This window comes from Balaenoptera acutorostrata, chromosome 4 (genome assembly GCF_949987535.1).
Source record: "Balaenoptera acutorostrata chromosome 4, mBalAcu1.1, whole genome shotgun sequence".
In the NCBI taxonomy this organism is placed as follows: Eukaryota; Metazoa; Chordata; class Mammalia; order Artiodactyla; family Balaenopteridae; genus Balaenoptera; species Balaenoptera acutorostrata.
The window spans coordinates 67,388,027-67,406,220 of NC_080067.1; the positions used below are offsets into that span (position 1 = coordinate 67,388,027).

General features: G+C 45.4%; 1 protein-coding gene across 1 annotated transcript; it reads right to left on the bottom strand.

Annotated features, from left to right (window-relative positions):
- Positions 1 to 5,483: 5,483 nt before the first annotated feature.
- On the bottom strand, positions 5,484 to 18,114 carry LOC103007461 (cytochrome P450 2J5-like). The gene is made up of 8 exons (XM_057544922.1): positions 17,829 to 18,114; positions 16,972 to 17,132; positions 16,309 to 16,692; positions 15,756 to 15,897; positions 14,775 to 14,962; positions 9,777 to 9,918; positions 9,494 to 9,688; positions 5,484 to 5,587 (listed from the first exon to the last, which is right to left on the bottom strand). Exons 1-8 carry the CDS (start codon positions 18,112 to 18,114, stop codon positions 5,484 to 5,486), a joined length of 1,602 nt encoding a protein of 533 aa, XP_057400905.1.
- Positions 18,115 to 18,194: the final 80 nt, after the last annotated feature.

Genomic DNA, 18,194 nt, shown 5'->3' on the forward strand with positions numbered 1-18,194 from the left:
TAAGAAAATGGTGAAAGGAACATACATATTGATAATTACCTTAAACGTGAATGGATTAAATGCTCCAACCAAAAGACGCAGTCTCACTGAATGGATACAAAAACAGGACCCATATATATGCTGTCTATAAGAGACCCACTTCAGACCTAGGGATACATACAGACTGAAAGTGAGGGGATGGAAAAAGATATTCCATGCAAATGGAAATCAAAAGAAAGCTGGAGTAGCAATACTCATATCAGATAAAATAGACTTTAAAATAAAGAATGTTACAAGAGACAAGGAAGGACACTACATAATGATCAAGGGATCAATCCAAGAAGAAGATATAACAATTATAAATATTTATGCACCCAACATAGGAGCACCTCAATACATAAGGCAACTGCTAACAGCTATAAAAGAGGAAGTCGACAGTAACACTATAATAGTGGGGGACTTTAACACCTCACTTACACCAATGGACAGATCATCCAAACAGAAAATTAATAAGGAAACACAAGTTTTAAATGACACAATAGACCAGATAGATTTAATTGATATTTATAGGACATTCCATCCAAAAACAGCAGATTACACTTTCTTCTCAAGTGCGCACAGAACATTCTCCAGGATAGATCACATCTTGGGTTACAAATAAAGCCTCAGTAAATTTAAGAAAATTGAAATCGTATCAAGCATCTTTTCTGACCATAACGCTATGAGATTAGAAATAAATTACAGAGGAAAAAACGTAAAAAACACAAACACATGGAGGCTAAACAATACATTACTAAATAACCAAGAGATCACTGAAGAAATCAAAGAGGAAATCAAAAAATACCTAGAGACAAATTACAACAAAAACACGACGATCCAAAACCTATGGGATGCAGCAAAAGCAGTTCTAAGAGGGACGTTTATAGCAATACAAGACTACATCAAGAAACAAGAAAAATCTCAAATAAACAATCTAACCTTACACCTAAAGGAATTAGAGAAAGAAGAATAAACAAAACCAAAAGTTAGCAGAAGGAAAGAAATCATACAGATCAGAGCAGAAATAAATGAAATAAAAACAATAGCAAAGATCAATAAAACTAAAAACTGGTTCTTTGATAAGATAAACAAAACTGGACAACCATTAGCCAGACTCATCAAGAAACAGAGGGAGAGGACTCAAATCAATAAAATTAGAAGTGAAAACGGAGAAGTTACAACAGACACCGCAGAAATACAAAGCATCCTAAGAGACTACTACAACCAACTCTATGCCAATAAAATGGACAACCTGGAAGAAATGGACAAATTCTTAGAAAGGTATAACCTTCCAAGACTGAACCAGGAGGAAATAGAAAATATGAACAGACCAATCACAAGTAATGAAATTGAAACTGTGATTAGGTCTTCCAACAAACAAAAGTCCAGGACCAGATGGCTTCACAGGTGAATTCTATCACACATTTAGAGAAGAGCTAACACCCATCTTCTCAAACTCTTCCAAAAAACTGCAGAGGAAGGAACACTCTCAAACTCATTCTGTGAGGCCACCATCACCCTGATACCAAAACCAGATAAAGATACTACAAAAAAAAAAGAGGACTTCCCTGGTGTCGCAGTGGTTGGGAATCTGCCTGCCAATGCAGGGGACACGGGTTCGAGCCCTGGTCTGGGAAGATCCCACATGCCGCGGAGCGACTAAGCCCGTGAGCCACAACTACTGAGCCTGCGCGTCTGGAGCCTGTGCTCCGCAACGGGAGAGGCCGCGACAGTGAGAGGCCCGCGCACCGTGATGAAGAGTGGCCTCCACTTGCCACAACTAGAGAAAGCCCTCCCACAGAAAACGAAGACCCAACACAGCCATAAATAAATAAATAAATAAATAAATTTATATTAAAAAAAATTACAGACCAATATCACTGATGCATATAGATGCAAAAATCCTCAACACAATACTAGCAAGCAGAATCCAACAACACATTAAAAGGTTCATACACCATGATCAAGTGGGATTTATCCCAGGGATGCAAGGATTCTTCAATATACACAAATCAATCAATGTGATACACCATATTAACAAATTGAAGAAGAAAAACCATATGATCATCTCAATAGATGCAGAAAAAGCTTTTGACAAAATTCAACACCCGTGGGGCTTCCCTGGTGGCGCAGTGGTTGAGAATCTGCCTGCTAATGCAGGGGACACGGGTTCGAGCCCTGGTCTGGGAAGATCCCACATGCCACGGAGCAGCTGGGCCCGTGAGCCACAACTACTGAGCCTGTGCATCTGGAGCCTGTGCCCCGCAACGGGAGGGGCCGCGATAGTGAAAGGCCCACACACTGCGATGAAGAGCGGCCCCCGCACCGCGATGAAGAGTGGCCCCCACTTGCCACAACTAGAGAAAGCCCTCGCACGAACCAAAGACTCAACACAGCCAAAAAAAATAAATAAATAAATAAAAAAAGAAGTGTAAGCCTACTGCAGGCTTTAAAAAAAAAAAAAATTCAACACCCGTTTATGATAACAACTCTCCAAAAAGTGGGCATAGAGGGAAGCTACCTCAACATAATAAAGACCATATATGACAAACCCACAGCAAACATCATTCTCAATGGTGAAAAACTGAAAACATTTCCTCTAAGATCAGGAACAAGACAAGGATGTCCACTCTTGCCACTGTTATTCAGCATAGCTTTGGAAGTCCTAGCCACGGCAATCAGAGAAGAAAAAGAAATAAAAGGAATACAAATTGGAAGAGAAGAAGTAAAGCTGTCACTGTTTGCAGATGAGAATCCTAAAGATGCCACCAGAAAACTACTACAGCTAATCAATGAATTTGGTAAAGTTGCAGGATACAAAATTAATGCACAGAAATCTCTTGCATTCCTATACACTAATGATGAAAAATCTGAAAGAGAAATCCATTTACCACTGCAACAAAAAGAATAAAATACCTAGGAATAAACCTACCTAGGGAGACAAAAGACCTGTATGCAGAAAACTATAAGACACTGATGAAAGAAATTAAAGATGATGCAAACAGATGGAGAGATATACCATGTTCTTGGATTGGAAGAATCAATATTGTGAAAATGACTATACTACTCAAAGCAATCTACAGATTCAATGCAATCCCTATCAAATTACCAATGGCATTTTTTATGGAACTAGAACAAAAAATCTTAAAATTTGTATGGAGACACAAAAGACCCCGAATAACCAAAGCAGTCTTGAGGGAAAAAAACGGAGTTGGAGGAATCAGGCTCACTGATTTCAGACTATACTACAAAGCTACAGTAATCAAGACAATATGGTACTGGCACAAAAACAGAAATATAGATCAATGGAACAGGATAGAAAGCCCAAAGATAAACCCACGCACCTATGGTCAACTAATCTATGACAAAGGAGGCAAGGATATACAATGGAGAAAAGACAGCCTCTTCAAAAAGTGGTGCTGGGAAAACTAGAAAGCTACATCTAAAGGAATGAAATTAGAACACTCCCTAACACCATACACAAAAACAAACTCAAAATGGATTCGAGACCTAAATGTAAGACCGGACACTATAAAACTCTTAGAGGAAAACATAGGAAGAACACTCTTTGACATCAATCACAGCAAGATCTTTTTTGATCCACCTCCTTGAATAATGGAAATAAAAACAAAAATAAACAAATGGGACCTAATGACACTTAAAAGCTTTTGCACAGCAAAGGAAACTACAAACAAGATGAAAAGACAACCCTCAGAATGGGAGAAAATATTTGCAAACGAATCAATGGACAAAGGATTAATCTCCAAAATATATAAACAGCTCTTGCAGGTCAATGTTAAAGAAACAAACAACCCAATCCAAAAATGGGCAAAAGACCTAAATAGACATTTCTCCAAAGAAGACACACAGATGGCCAAGAGGCACATGAAAAGCTGCTCAACATCACTAATTATTAGAGAAATGCAAATCAAGATGACAATGAGGTATCACCTCACACCAGTTAGAATGGGCATCATCAGAAAATCTACGAACAACAAATGCTGGAGAGGGTGTGGAGAAAAGGGAACCCTCTTGCACTGTTGGTGGGAATGTAAATTGATACAGCCACTATGGAGAACAGTATGGAGGTTCCTTAAAAAACTAAAAATAGAACTACCATACGACCCAGCAATCCCACTACTGGGCATATACCCAGAGAAAACCATAATTCAAAAAGACACATGCACCCCAATGTTCATTGCAGCACTATTTACAATAGCCAGGTCATGGAAGCAACCTAAATGCCCATTGACAGATGAATGGATAAAGAATGTGTGGTACATATATACAATGGAATATTACTCAGCCATAAAATGGAACGAAGTTGGGTCATTTGTAGAGACGTGGATGGATCTAGAGACTGTCATACAGAGTGAAGTAAGTCAGAAAGAGAAAAACAAATATCGTATATTAATGCATATATGTGGGACCTAGAAAAATGGTAAAGATGAACTGGTTTGCAGGGCAGAAATAGAGACACAGATGTAGAGAACAAACGTATGGACACCAAGGGGGAAAGTGTGGGGGGGTGATGGTGGTGATGTGATGAATTGGGAGATTGGGATTGACATGTATACACTGATGTGTATAAAATTGATGACTAATAAGAACCTGCTGTATAAAAAAGTAAATTAAATAAAATTCAAAAATTCAAAAAAAAAAAAAAAGCTATCGGAGCAGTTTACTAGGTGTAATAACAGGAGGCTTTTCTTTTCTCCCCACTACCACCTCTGGACTCATGGGCTTATGAGATATATTACAACACTGTCCTCTGATTCAAAGCTTGTACTGCATCCTGTAAGATAGAAGCCCATTCTTAAAAAAAAAAAAACCAAAACAACAACAACAAAAACATATAACAGCTATCATCGTGAGATTATAATTAGAAACTGAAGTGAAAGCCCATCCACAGGGGAAGGGCGCCTCTCGTCATCATTTTCATTTTAGGGCCATAAATGAAGATGTAGTGCTTATGTGTGTGTGTGCATGGGGGAAAGAGATCTCCATCAACATCAGCTGAGCACTTATCATGTACCAGGCTCTATGCTGAACATTGGCATTCACAACAGTCCTAAGGGAGAACTCCTATTATCATTCCATTTGACAGATGAGGAAATAGAGGCACACACGTGTTTTATTGATAGCAAAACTGAGATTTCAACCAAGGTCAAAGCCCATGTGAAAGAAAGCTTCCTGGAAAAGTTGGCCTTTGAAAGGAGTAACATGCAGGGGGTCAGGCAGGATCAAAGACAGGAGGCTGGATGGGGGTGGGGGTGGGTGTTAGAGGGTGCTGCAAGCTTGAGATAGTGGCTCCAATGCATGTTTTTCACACCACGAAGCAATTCTGACATGATCTACCTGGAGATTCCACAGGTTATGGGCTAAGTCCCACAGGACTGCTCCCATTCCTCACTTCTGATGCCAGTCACAAATTCAGGGTATCACCCGTGCTTCTGACCAACAGGCTATAGGCACTCCTGTCGCTTGGGAAATTCCAAGGGTTTGAGGAGCTTTGTGCCAGGAACAAGGGACAGAGACCAAATGCATTTCTTATTATACCACAGGGGCTCTAACAGGGAGAGAATTGACAGAGGATTAGGAGAGTGAGGCAAGAAGTAGTTGAATTAGGGCCCACTTTATTTTCTCCACACTAGAGCCTGCCTGGGTCACAAAAGGCTGCCAGCCCTGGGAGGGGATCACCCAGGCAAGAGAACCCTAGGCTTTCTGCTGCTTTCTGGTACCCTGCTTGCCCAGAGGGCCCCACTCTGGACTCCCCAGGCGCTGGGTATGGTTCCACACAGAAAATGAGGTATCTGTGAGAAAACTTCAAGATTTCTAAAAGCCTATAAGAGAATATTACTCAGCCATAAAAATGAATGAAATATTGCCATTTGCAGCAACATGGATGGACCTAGAGATTATCATACTAAGTGAAGTCAGATAGAGAAAGACATATATATGATATCACTAATATGTGGAATCTAAAAAAATGATACAAATGAACTTATTTACAAAACAGAAATAGACTCACAGATATAGAAAACAAACTCATGGTTACCAACGAGGAAAGGGGGAGGAAGGGATAAATTAGGAGTTTGGGATTAACATATACACACAACTATATATAAAATAGATAAACAACAAGGACCTACTGTATAGCACAGGGAACTATATTCAATATCTTGTGATAACCTATAATGTGATAACCTTTTTTCACAAAAGAATCTAAAAAAGAATATATATATATAGATATATATATACACACACACATATATAACTGAATCATTTTGCTGTACACCTGAAACATTGTATGTCAACTATACTTCAATTTTTTTTTTTTTTTTTTTTTTTTTTTTTGGCTGTGTTGGGTCTTCGTTTCTGTGCGAAGGCTTTCTCTAGTTAAGGCGAGCGGGGGCCACTCTTCATCGCGGTGCGCGGGCCTCTCACTGTCGTGGCCTCTCCTGTTGCGGAGCACAGGCTCCAGACACGCAGGCACAGTAATTGTGGCTCACGGGCCCAGTTGCTCCGCGGCATGTGGGATCTTCCCAGACCAGGGCTCGAACCCGTGCCCCCTACATTAGCAGGCAGATTCTCAACCACTGCGCCACCAGGGAAGCCCTATACTTCAATTTAAAAAAAAGAAGAAAAAAAAAAAGCCTAGAAGAACTGTACATTTGCTTACAAAAAGGCCAGAGGCTAATTAATACAAGTTTCCTCATTTCTGGCTGGAATTTTCCCAGCTCAGTGTAGCAGTTGTGAATGAAAAAATTAATAGTCGATCTAAGAAAGAAATGGAAAATTTTATTGGAACCAACCTGAGGATTCCAACCTGGGAGACAGTCTTTCAGAAAGCTCTGAGGACTGTTCCACCCATTAGAGGTCAAAGCACAGTTATGTAAGTCTTTGAGACAAATATACATCAAATGACGTATTACTGACAATTTACACAATCCAGATCTGCATGTATAAAGCGAGTAGTGGGTCATGTGTCATCATGGCCCCTTATGAGATTAAGAAGGAAGGTTATCTCCTAAGGAGGTCTGGTTAACGCAGATGCACGACACACACTAAAGGGGAGGGAGGAGGCCCAAACCGGCAAAGAAAATTTTTGTTTAAATTTGTTCTTGTCTTGCTGTAAAGTATGAATTTTATTTCATCACAGTAATGACTGATATCCTACTAATTAGAAATGTTGGTTCATTCTGTCCACTGAAAAAACACACAACTTAAGAGCAGTGAGTTTCAGTTTTATTCAGGGACTGTACTGAGGACTGTAGCTCGGGAGACAGCCTCTCAGAGAGCCCTGAGGAACTGCTCCAAAGAGGTAGGGGAGGGGCCAGTATGTATATGAATTTTTTGGTGGAAAATACATGTAGTTAAGCATAAAAAAGGTTACTGCTAATCACAAAGTTAATGATTTTAGTGCTTATCTATCTATGCATAGGAAAATGCAAGAACCTGGGGGTCATTGAAATTCTTCCTGAGGTAAGCATCTTAACTATCTAGGGGCCTTTATACCCAAAATACAGAACACTTCGTCCTGTTTTTTCCATCCTGAATTCCCCTCAGAGTGCATTGTCATGGGTGACTACACTACCCCTGGTAAGTGGGTTGCGACTTAACCCTTTGTATAAGGGGATGATGAGTGACACCCTTTGTTTGTTTGTTTGTTTTAATTTTTATTGGAGTATAGTTGATTTACAATGTTGTGTTAGTTTCAGGTGTATAGCAAAGTGAATCAGTTATACATATACATATATCCACGCTTTCTTTTTTTAGATTCTTTTCCCATACAGGCCATTACAAAGTACTGAGTAGAGTTCCCTGTGCTATACAGCAGGTTCTTATTAGTTATCTATTTTATATATAGTAGTGTGTATATGTCAATCCCAATCTCCCAATTTATCCCTTCCCCTGCCTTTATCCCCTGGTAACCATAAGTTTGTTTTCTACATCTGTGCTTTGTTCTATTTGTTTACAATTCATAGGTACATCTTTTAAATAACTCAAAGGAGAAAGGTAAGACATTTCTTAGAAGTCAGATTTACTGAGATATGATTTATACACAATAACATTCACCCTTTTAAGTATACAGTTCAATGATTTTTGACAAACACATACAGTTGTGTAACCATCACAATCAAGATACAGAACATTTCCATCATCCCAGAAAGTTCCCTTGTGTCCCTTTATAGTCAACCCATATCCCTACTCCTAGACCTTGCCACCAGTTATGTTTTATGTCCTATAGTTTTGTCTTTTCGAGTATCACAGAAATGGAATCAGATAGTATGTTTTGTTGTGAACATATATTTTCATCTTTTTTGGTTAAATACCAGGAGTGAGACAGCTGGGTTATATGGTATAATGTTAATTGTACCAGGAATTCCCAAACTGTTTTCCAGTGTGGTTGTACCATTTTACATTCCCATCATCAGCACTGTGTGAGAATTCCAGTACTTGGGCTCAGGGCTTTGTTTTCAGCAATTCAAATAGCTCTGTAGTGGTATCTCATTTTGATTTTAATTTGAATTTCCTTAACACAAGTTATTCTTTTTTAATAAGCAAGACTTGTCTGGAGACATGGTGTTTTAAACCTTGGGGCATCCTAATTTGCGGGCTTTGCCTGATACAGAGACTCGGGAAGATCTTTCCCTGTCCTGTGTTGGCAAGGACCTGCACTTCTTACCTCCAGTCAGTAGAGGACAGGAGAGGACAGAAAATAAGCTTCCCAGTTTTTGGACTATCAGGGGCCAGCGTGGATAGTATTCGGATGCATTACTGTATTTATGGTTTTTCTCAAATTCCTCTCCCTCTGAACCTCTTTAGCTGCCACCTTGTGAGGCTTGACTCCCCAGATTAATCTTGTGAAGTGATTCAAGGCCAAACCTCTTAACTAACCTTGTAAAATCCTAAGAACTGAGCTACCAAAACTGAGCCACCTTTGTAGAGTCCTTAATATGTCTACTCTCCAATGTCACTCATCAGAGCCTGTGTTAGGGGGAACCACAGGCAGCTGAGTTGGTGAACCTCTGTTCTTCAACTCTTCAGGAGCCAAAAGAGACTAAGGGGGCTTCCCTGGTGGCACAGTGGTTGAGAATCTGCCTGCCAATGCAGGGGACATGGGTTCGAGCCCTGGTCTGGGAAGATCCCACATGCCGTGGAGCAACTAGGCCCGTGAGCCACAATTGCTGAGCCTGCGCGTCTGGAGCCTGTGCTCCGCAACAAGAGAGGCCGTGATAGTGAGAGGCCCGCGCACCGCGATGAAGAGTGGCCCCCACTTGCCGCAACTAGAGAAAGCCCTCGCACAGAAACGAAGACCCAACACAGCCATAAATAAATAAATAATTTTTTAAAAAAACAAAACAAAAGAGAATAAGAAAAAAAAAAGAGACTAAGGAAGGTCTTTGTCGGGGACAAGTCTCCAGACCGCCCCCACCCCCTGCCATTGGCCACACGCCCTCCTCTCCAGGACCTGGGCTGGGGCAGTTCAGACGGGGCACGGCACAGATCTTCTGGGGCCGGGGCTGCCGAGTGCCCCCAAAGATGTACTCCAGCCTGAGCCCTGGGCTCCCCTCTGGCAGTTGGAACCAAAAGGTCCTGAGGAGGGTGGCAAACATCAGGAAGAGCTCCATCCGAGCCAACTGGTCCCCTAGGCACACCCGATGCCCTGGAAGCAGAAGGAAAGGTCAGAGGGTGACAGCTGTCCCTGTGCCTGTCCCGTCACACCCACCATGACCCAGTGCTGTGTCCAGTACCTGCAGAGAATGGCAGGAAGGCCTCATTGACCAGGAAGTTTCCATCCTTGTCCAGGAAGTGGCCAGGGTTGAATTGTTGGGGGGTCTCCCAACACTCAGGGTCATAGAGCACAGAGGCCAGGTTGGGCAAGATGATGGTGCCCTGCAGAGAGGAGCTGGTATGGCTCAGGGAGCTCAGCTGGCCCAGCACCCAGCCGCGATGCTGGGCTGATATGAGCTCAGAGAACACTCGGTGTGCACAGGGGAGTTGCCTGGGACCAGGGGGCCTCAAAGAGATTCAGCAGACAGGCCTTCACATCAGTGAAGTTGTTGGGCATTATGCTCTCCTGGCTAAGGGGCACCCACCTCCATCCTAAAGACTCCCGGCCCAGGCTAGAGACTCAGCTTCTGCCTCCTAGGAAGAGGGCCAGTGTCTATTGGGCATGAATGGAGGGGACCAAGTTCTGCACAGGGCAATGAATACTGGCGGTGTGTGTGTGTAAGTGTGTGTGTGTGTGTGTGTGTGTGTGAGAGAGAGAGAGAGAGAGAGAGGAGAAATGGAATGGCAGACAAACAAAGTGAAAGAAAGACTGAGTAACAAGGCAGAGAGAAGAAGAGACAGAAAACTTCAATCCTTAGGATTAGGGAGAGGAGAGAGTGACCTCTAACCCTAACCTAACCCGAGCCCTCACTCTACCTCAAAGAAGTGAATAACTGGAAAGAGAATCAGACTGAACAGATGGGAGCAGAAAGGAGCCAAAGGCTCCTGTTGGTGACTTCTGCTCCTTATCACGTGGGCCCTGCGCTGACCAGGAAGCCAAAGTGGAACCAGGATGGGGTTGGCTATGGACCTGGGACCTGGGAGTGCAGCTCCAGGTGTTCTGAGGAAGGCCTCATATCCTGTGGCTCAGTAACCAACACCAGATAATTAAACTGGTCACCCCTGTGGGGACTAGAGAACTGACCACAGGATTCTCAGTTTTGACAAAGGCATCTTGAAATTAAAAATTAAAAACTCAGCAGTTTGAAGCCTGCACACCAAAGAGAAGCCAGTGAAGAATGCAGAAGTTCAGACAATGTAAATACTTTCAGAAGGCACTTTTCTTTTTTCTTCTTCTTCTTTTTTTTTTTTTTTTTTTTTAGTTGCTCTACTGTAACCTTAAGGGAGGGGCCTGACCTTAGCCATCCAGACTGACAGGCACCCAGACCTCTTTACTCCGTGGCTTTAATCAGTGGGATTGGGAAGCACATGTTCTTGCTGCTGCCTGAGTGAGCTGTTTGTTTCCTAGTTACTGTCCTGGGAATTTCCCTCCATTTTCACTACCAGGGATGAAGTAACCTCTGCATTACAACAGTTCTTAATAATCACCTTCAGATGCAGAGGCTCCTGGCAAGATGCTCTTTTCCCTCCAGAATTATTTATATCCTGTTCTGGGTAATGTTCTGGACTCCTTGCAAAGTGATTAACTGATATTAATTCATGGGACAGGCTCAGACCATAGCCTACCCAGCACACAACAAGGGCAACCCTCCCTCCCCTCCAAATTATAGAGCCATCTGCCTGCTGGATACCTCCTGGGGATTCTATCCCAACTTCTTCCCAGTAAATGGCAGCATGGAGTTTACAATCAAATAGAATGTCTGAAGAGAGACAGGCTTGAAGTGCCACCTCTGTATTAGGGACCATTGCTGTTGTCGCTGTCACTCGACTGATGGAATGGTTAAGAACCATTTAGGAATATGTGTAACATTTAATGATCTACTGTCAAGCTTTGATTCTACTTTCAGGAGACGTCTCTCGCCCAAGTTGGAAAAGCTCAATATTGATTCCAGGCTGTTAATGGTTCCCTGGAGCTCTTATCACAGAACACCTCCTAGAATCAAATTGGCAGGAATGGGCTATTAATAAGGAAATTTTTAATCCCAAACGACATAAAACAGAGCTGAACCTTAGTTCCCTCCTTTTTAACTTGACCTAATTTGGAACAACTCTTGGACATCCAGGGCCTGGGCCCTCCTACCAGGATAACAGCAAAATGAGTTGATGACATGGTCCTATCCTCACAATTAAGGAGACATTTGTCTAACCTCTGAACTTGATGGCCAAAAACTGTCAAGGACTGTTCAGTATTAGCCAATCTGGCAGACCAATAGACAATGCAAAACACCTCCTTCCAACGTGCTGATACATTTACCTTCCTAAAGAGGCATTTTTGGAGCAATATGAACGGCAGGGAGTATGGTAGAGCAAAAAATTTGGAATCAGAGGGACATGAATTCGAAACTCAGTTAAGTACCTTACTAACTGTGTGTTTGGGGCAGTTACTTGAGCTCTCTTAAGCTATCTGTTAAAAAAAAAAAGAAAGAATAACAGTAGCAACAGCATCTAAAGGACAGGGTTATTATGAAGAGAAAAATGCATGGAGACAGGAATCTCAAGTCTGATCAAATTAATAAGAATTTAATAATCACATCCTGGCAGGGCCCTTGCTGTCAAGCCTGCCCTGAACCATGGTTGTAAGAGTTGAACAAAGATTCTCATGATGGAAAAAATTGGGCCCCCATACCTTCTATCCCCAATGTGTTCATGGTGTACCACCTGGTACCATTGAGGCTTCCACCAGAGACAGGCTGGAGCATCAGTGCTGAGCCAAAGTCCCTTTCTGAGGAAAGTCTTACACAGCGCACCTCCGTGCATAAGGCACCAAGATGAGTGACTCTGTTTCATCTTCATTAAAATGGCAACCTTGCCACCTACACACCTGTGCTACATTTCCTTTAAAATGACACCCCACTCCCAAAATGATTCTTGATGCCTGTCATTCACTCCCCATAAAACCATCTCCCCTTGAGGGTGGGCTGGCTCTAGTGACTCACTTCTAGCAAATAGAATATGGCAAAAGTGATGGGATATCACATCTGAGATTAGGATACAAAAAGACTGTAGCTTCTGTCTTCTCACTTGCTCTCTCTAATGGAGGTCAGCCGCTATGTTTTGAGCTGCCCTATGTAGAGGCCCAATGTTAAGGAACTGAGGGTGGCCTCCAGCCAACAGCCCAGGAGAAACTGAATCCTGAAGATAGCAATGCAAGTGCTCTTACAGTGGAATCTCCCCATGGAGCCTTCAGATAAGACTGCAGCCCCAGCCAACAACTTCATCATAACAACATGAGAGACCTTGAATCAGAGGCATCCAGCTAAGCTGCACCTAGATCCCTGACCCACAGAAACCCAGATCCCTAGCCCACAGAAGTGCTATTTTTGTAAGTTGCTAAGTTTGGGGGTAATTTATTACAAAGCAAGAGAGACAGACAACTAATTCAATAAATATCTTTTATCTAGGATCTGCATGGCAGTCAGTCATTGTGAGGACTGAATGCTGTAGTGGACTCAAAGCCCTTAGCAAACAGTAAGGCTTGGCAAAGAGCAGGAATTATTATATTGTTATCCAGTTCATGTCAGAAACCTGCACAGAAACCTGTTTCAAGCTGAATCACCAGAGAGCTACAAACCTGAACTCTCTTGTTTAACTCCATGCAGAAATGTATTCATGTTAAACTTTCACTGTTTAAAATGGGTTGAAGATAAGAAGAAGCTACCATATGAAAGAATATTTCTGTATCTTTAAACTCCTACTGAAGGCACCACCCAATACATTGTCCACTGGCCCTCAAAAAGGTATTATGATTGATGATCTTCATAATAACTTCTTGAAGGGTGATAAGCCAAAGTTTTCCTGATACAGGCATGCTTCCTTTTATGACATAATGAGAGCCATACCTAATTGGGATTTCCTTTTTTGACTTGATCCAGGGAAGCTCAGACTCAAGTTTTATGTACATATACAGTGGCTGTTCTTGACCTAAAGTTCGATTTACCTTTATTCCTCTATCTCTCCTTATTCAGTACTTGTTCTCTTAACCTAGTTATAAAATGAAAGAAACGAGACAGGCATGTCTACTAGAAATCAGTTCTAAGGATATAACACAAAATGCAGACCAAGCCTAAGGCACATAAATTGCAAATAGGCTAAATGTTCACCAATAAGGGTTAAGAATTACAAAACATCCATTTGGTGGAACATTATGCAGCCATTTAGAGTGATGTGGAACAGTGGTTTTCAAAATGTGGTCCCGGGGGCTTCCCTGGTGGCGCAGTGGTTGAGAGTCTGCCTGCCAATGCAGGGGACACGGGTTCGAGCCCTGGTCTGGGAAGATCCCACATGCCACGGAGCAGCTGGGCCCGTGAGCCACAATTGCTGAGCCTGCGCGTCTGGAGCCTGTGCCCCGCGACGGGAGGGGCCGCGATAGAGAAAGGCCCGCGCACCGCGATGAAGAGCGGTCCCCGCACCGCGATGAAGAGTGGCCCCCGCTTGCCGCAACTGGAGAAAGCCCTCGCACGAACCGAAGACCCAACACAGCCAAAAATAAATAAATAAATAAATAAATAAATAAATAAATAAGAAAATCCTTTAAAAAAAAAAAAAAAATGTGGTCCCGGGACCCAAAGCATCCACACCACTTGGGAAACTGTTAGAAAGGCAGATTCTCAGCCCTCACCCTCAATACTCTGGGAATGGCTCCCAGCAATGTACATTTTAGCAAGCCCTGCATGTGATTCTGGTGTACCTAGAAGTTTGGGAACCAGTAATGTAGAAGAATCAGAATGATATGTTAAGTGAAATGAAGGATTCAGAGTTATATATTCAGCATAATCACAGCTATGTAAAATGTCGGACAAAAAAGATTGGAAAGAGGTGTGTTAAACTGTCTGCAGGGGTTACTTCTGAACAATACAGAACATTTAAAAATATCCCTAATTGAGTGTATTCTTTCACAATCATAACTCTCCATCCGGAATGACATAGATAGAGATGAATGGATGGATGGACGGATGATTGACTGAGAGTTGGCAGACAGGCAGAAGCTGCAGCAGGTGGCTGTGCTGGGCAGGCAGCCCAGCGAAGGGTGCTTTCTGCAGGCACTGGATCGGGCATGAGGTCACACTGGGGCCACCTACCTTGGGCACGGGGTGGCCGTGCACACGGGTGGAGGTCACGCACTGGCGCACGGCACCTGCGGTCACGACGCTGTTGAGGCGCTGCACCTCGTGGAGGACGGCGCGGGTGTAGGGCAGTCGCTCGCGGTCCTCGTAGCGGACGGCCCGGGAGGTACCCAGCACCGCATCCAGCTCCCGCTGCACCCTCTCTGCAGGCGGCTCCGCGTGGGTCCCGGGAGGGGCTGCAGCCCGACCTCCCCACTACGCCCCACCGTCCTCGTCCCCACCCAGAGACAGTCACCGAGGTTCATCGCCCCTAGGTTGCCCTACCCCCCTCAGCCACCCCTGGTCCCAACAGTGGCAGCCCCTGTCTGAGGCAGAGCTTGTGAACAAGATTTTGCAGGATTTGCTCCTCCAAGGGGGACTTGAGGGAAGGGCTAGGACCCAGATTTGAGCACCCACTATGTGCCAAGTGTTCTATATACAAAGAGTCCTATGGGGTAGGAACTGTTGTCTCCACTTTACAGACAAGAAAACTGAGGCTGTGACAGGACAGGTACTTTTCTGAAGGTCACAAAACTAGTGGAACCAGGATTTGAACTTAGGTCATGGCCAGTTTGTCCCTGAGAGAACTCTAGCCACCTTTTTTTCCTTTGTGATCTTGAGTGGACATTGACACAGGGCCTGGCACTTAGTAGGTGCTGGATCATTACTGAATAGGTGAAATAATGTTGCCTCATTTCACACTGTCCCTAAGTGGTTGAATTACTTACCCAGGATCACTCAGTAAGTAGCAGGGTGGGACTAGAAGTCCCCACCCCCCAGCCCCTCCATCTGATTCAAAGCCATGAACACCTCCTACACCACAGCAGTGAGAGCAGGACCCACCCCTGGGGCCACAGACCAAAGACAGTGATAGGGACAGGTTCCTCCAGCCCAGAAGCCCACAGCAGGGGTAATGGGCATGGCGCAGTCAGCAGGGTATAACCACGGCCCCCTTACCCTCGATGGCTCCATGCTGGACCATGTAGATGAGTGCCCAGCACAGGGTAGTGGCCGTGGTGTCGGTGCCTCCCAGAAACAGGTCGACCACCACCTGGATCAGGTTTTCTTCATTGAATGTGGAGACAGGGTCGTCCGTGGCCTGGTGGGTGGGGGATGAGTGGTGGGGAGAGCAGCTCCGAGTCTGAAGCTCTCCTCTCACAGAGCCCTGGCATCTCCCTGACTGAGGCCTGGCCTGTCCCTAAACTTGTGGGACCAGAACTCCTCTGGGGTCAGAAGGGCCTGAGTCCCAGGACTGCACTGACTTTTGAGGGGGGAACTGCCCTGACATCAGCCAGGTCCCCTGCTTGCCACCCTACCCATGTCTGCAGGAGCCAGCGCTGGCCTGGGAAAAGATAGGGAGGGAAAAACCCGAACGGCTGCTGCTTCAGCGTGCTCTGAAGAACTGAGGCCAGGATGAGGAACTGAGGCCGTGGCCTTGAAATGAGATGCAGCCGGGAAGACAGCCCCCTCCGTCCCTCCCTCCCTCTGTCTGCAGCTGTTTCAGGCCCACCTTAGTGATCTGGGCCAGGTAGCAGCTGATGAAGTCCTTGGGGGCCTCAGGTGTCCTGAGTTTGTGTCTGCTGATATCCTGGCAGAAGATATAGCCCCGCACAGCCTTCTGGAACCTAAACATCTCCTGGTGGGGGCCTGGGAGGCGGCAGAAGGCCCAGGGGAACAGATCATATAGCTGTGGGGGAAGAGGCCCACCCAGGGGTTTCTCAGGTGCTGACCCTGAGTCAGGGCAGCTCAGAATGGTGCTGGGGGCACCAAAGTGGTCTGGGACCTCTGACATGGGCATCCCAGGACTGCTTGTCATCTGGAAACTCTCCACACTCCCAAAGTAATCTAGACAGTAATGAAAGCAGTAGTAGCGGAGACTGGATCCAGGGCTCAGCTAGGATGTCGCAGGCCCAGATAGCTGTATTTAAGGGGATTTAACCTGTCTCTTACTCCCTGCCCACACTTCCATGCTCAACCACAATAAAGGAACTTTGATGCTGTGAATCGTCATTTTGCTGAGCAGAGGCTGCCTGAGGAACACAGAATCAGGCCCTGTGGCCTTCCTCCTGCCTGCCTGACACCCTCCCTGCTATGCCCTGGCTGAGGCCCCTGCCTGCCCTGGCTACCAGCTGTCCAATGGTCGGCACACCTGCCTCCCCGAGGGCCAGCTTACCCTGCGCCAAATGGTGCTGACAAAGGCCAGGCCAAAGTCGATGGGTTGAATCAGTTCCTGGAAGAAGGGATCCTCCAAGAGGAAGTGGCGGCCAAACACGAGGGCCCCAATGACTCTGGCCGTGGACGTGACAATGTGTACCCGAGGGTCGAAGGGTCTACCTGAGAGCAGAGGGGCAGGGCTCAGGGTGAGGAGGCGAAAAGAGCACTGCCCTGAGTGTTCATCCAGTCTGTATACGGTCACTCATTGCATCACTCATTCATTCCCAGTCTTCAGTCATTCACTCAGCAAATGCTTACGGAGCAACTTCTATGAGCCAGGCTTGGTGACAGGCACTGGGTTTGCAGGGAGAGGTGTGGGAGACAGACCCATTTAAACACACTAGAACGTGGGGCAGGTATGTCCCAGCTGGGAACAAAGGATGCAGGAGCCAGCTGTGCCTGGGATTTGGGGAGGGCTTCTTAGGCAGGTGATGTCAGCCAGGTCTGAAAGGAGCAGTGGTTTCTCACAGGGAGGGAAGGGGTGTGGATTAGGACATTCCAGAGGGGGAACAGCATGTGCAAAGGGTCTGTGGTGTAAAAGGCTCGAGATGTTGAGGGAGGACATTTCCCCACCTGTAGAGAAGGGCGTCAGGCTTCTCAATGGACTGGACGTTCCTGGGCCTGTGTCTGCCCACTTGCCCACCTTACAGAAACTCCTGATTTATTGATGTAGCACAAATCCCCTACTGGATCCGCAAAGGGTCCACCCCTTTATACACACATTCCCCCCCCACCCCGAGGGCTCAGCCTCCTTGCAGAAGTGTGCGTGTTTGTTGTGGAGGGATTAGGGTGGGCCTGCCCCCGCCCGCTCCTTACCCTGCTCCTGGTGGAAGGCCTCTGCCAGCTTTGCCGCCTCCCCCTGCAACTGCAGGTCCAGTGCCAGCTTGCCTAGGCCTAGCTCCCGAAGCATTGCAGAAGCATCTCTGCTGCCTCCACGTGTGCCCATGGCTGCAGATGACCCCTGGGCCCGGGTTGGGGGACAGTCAGCAGCCCGTCCCAGCCTCCCAGGCCAGGGCCACCTGGCTCTCACCCAGGCAGGGAGAGCAGACCGCTGGGCAGCCTTCCCAATCAGCTCGGGGCTGGTGCTCTGACCGAGGGGCATTTGGGGGTTGTGTGGTCCGTGAGCCAGGTGCCATCAAGGTGGGCTCAGCTATGCCCTCCTCCCAAGCTGCCAACCTGATT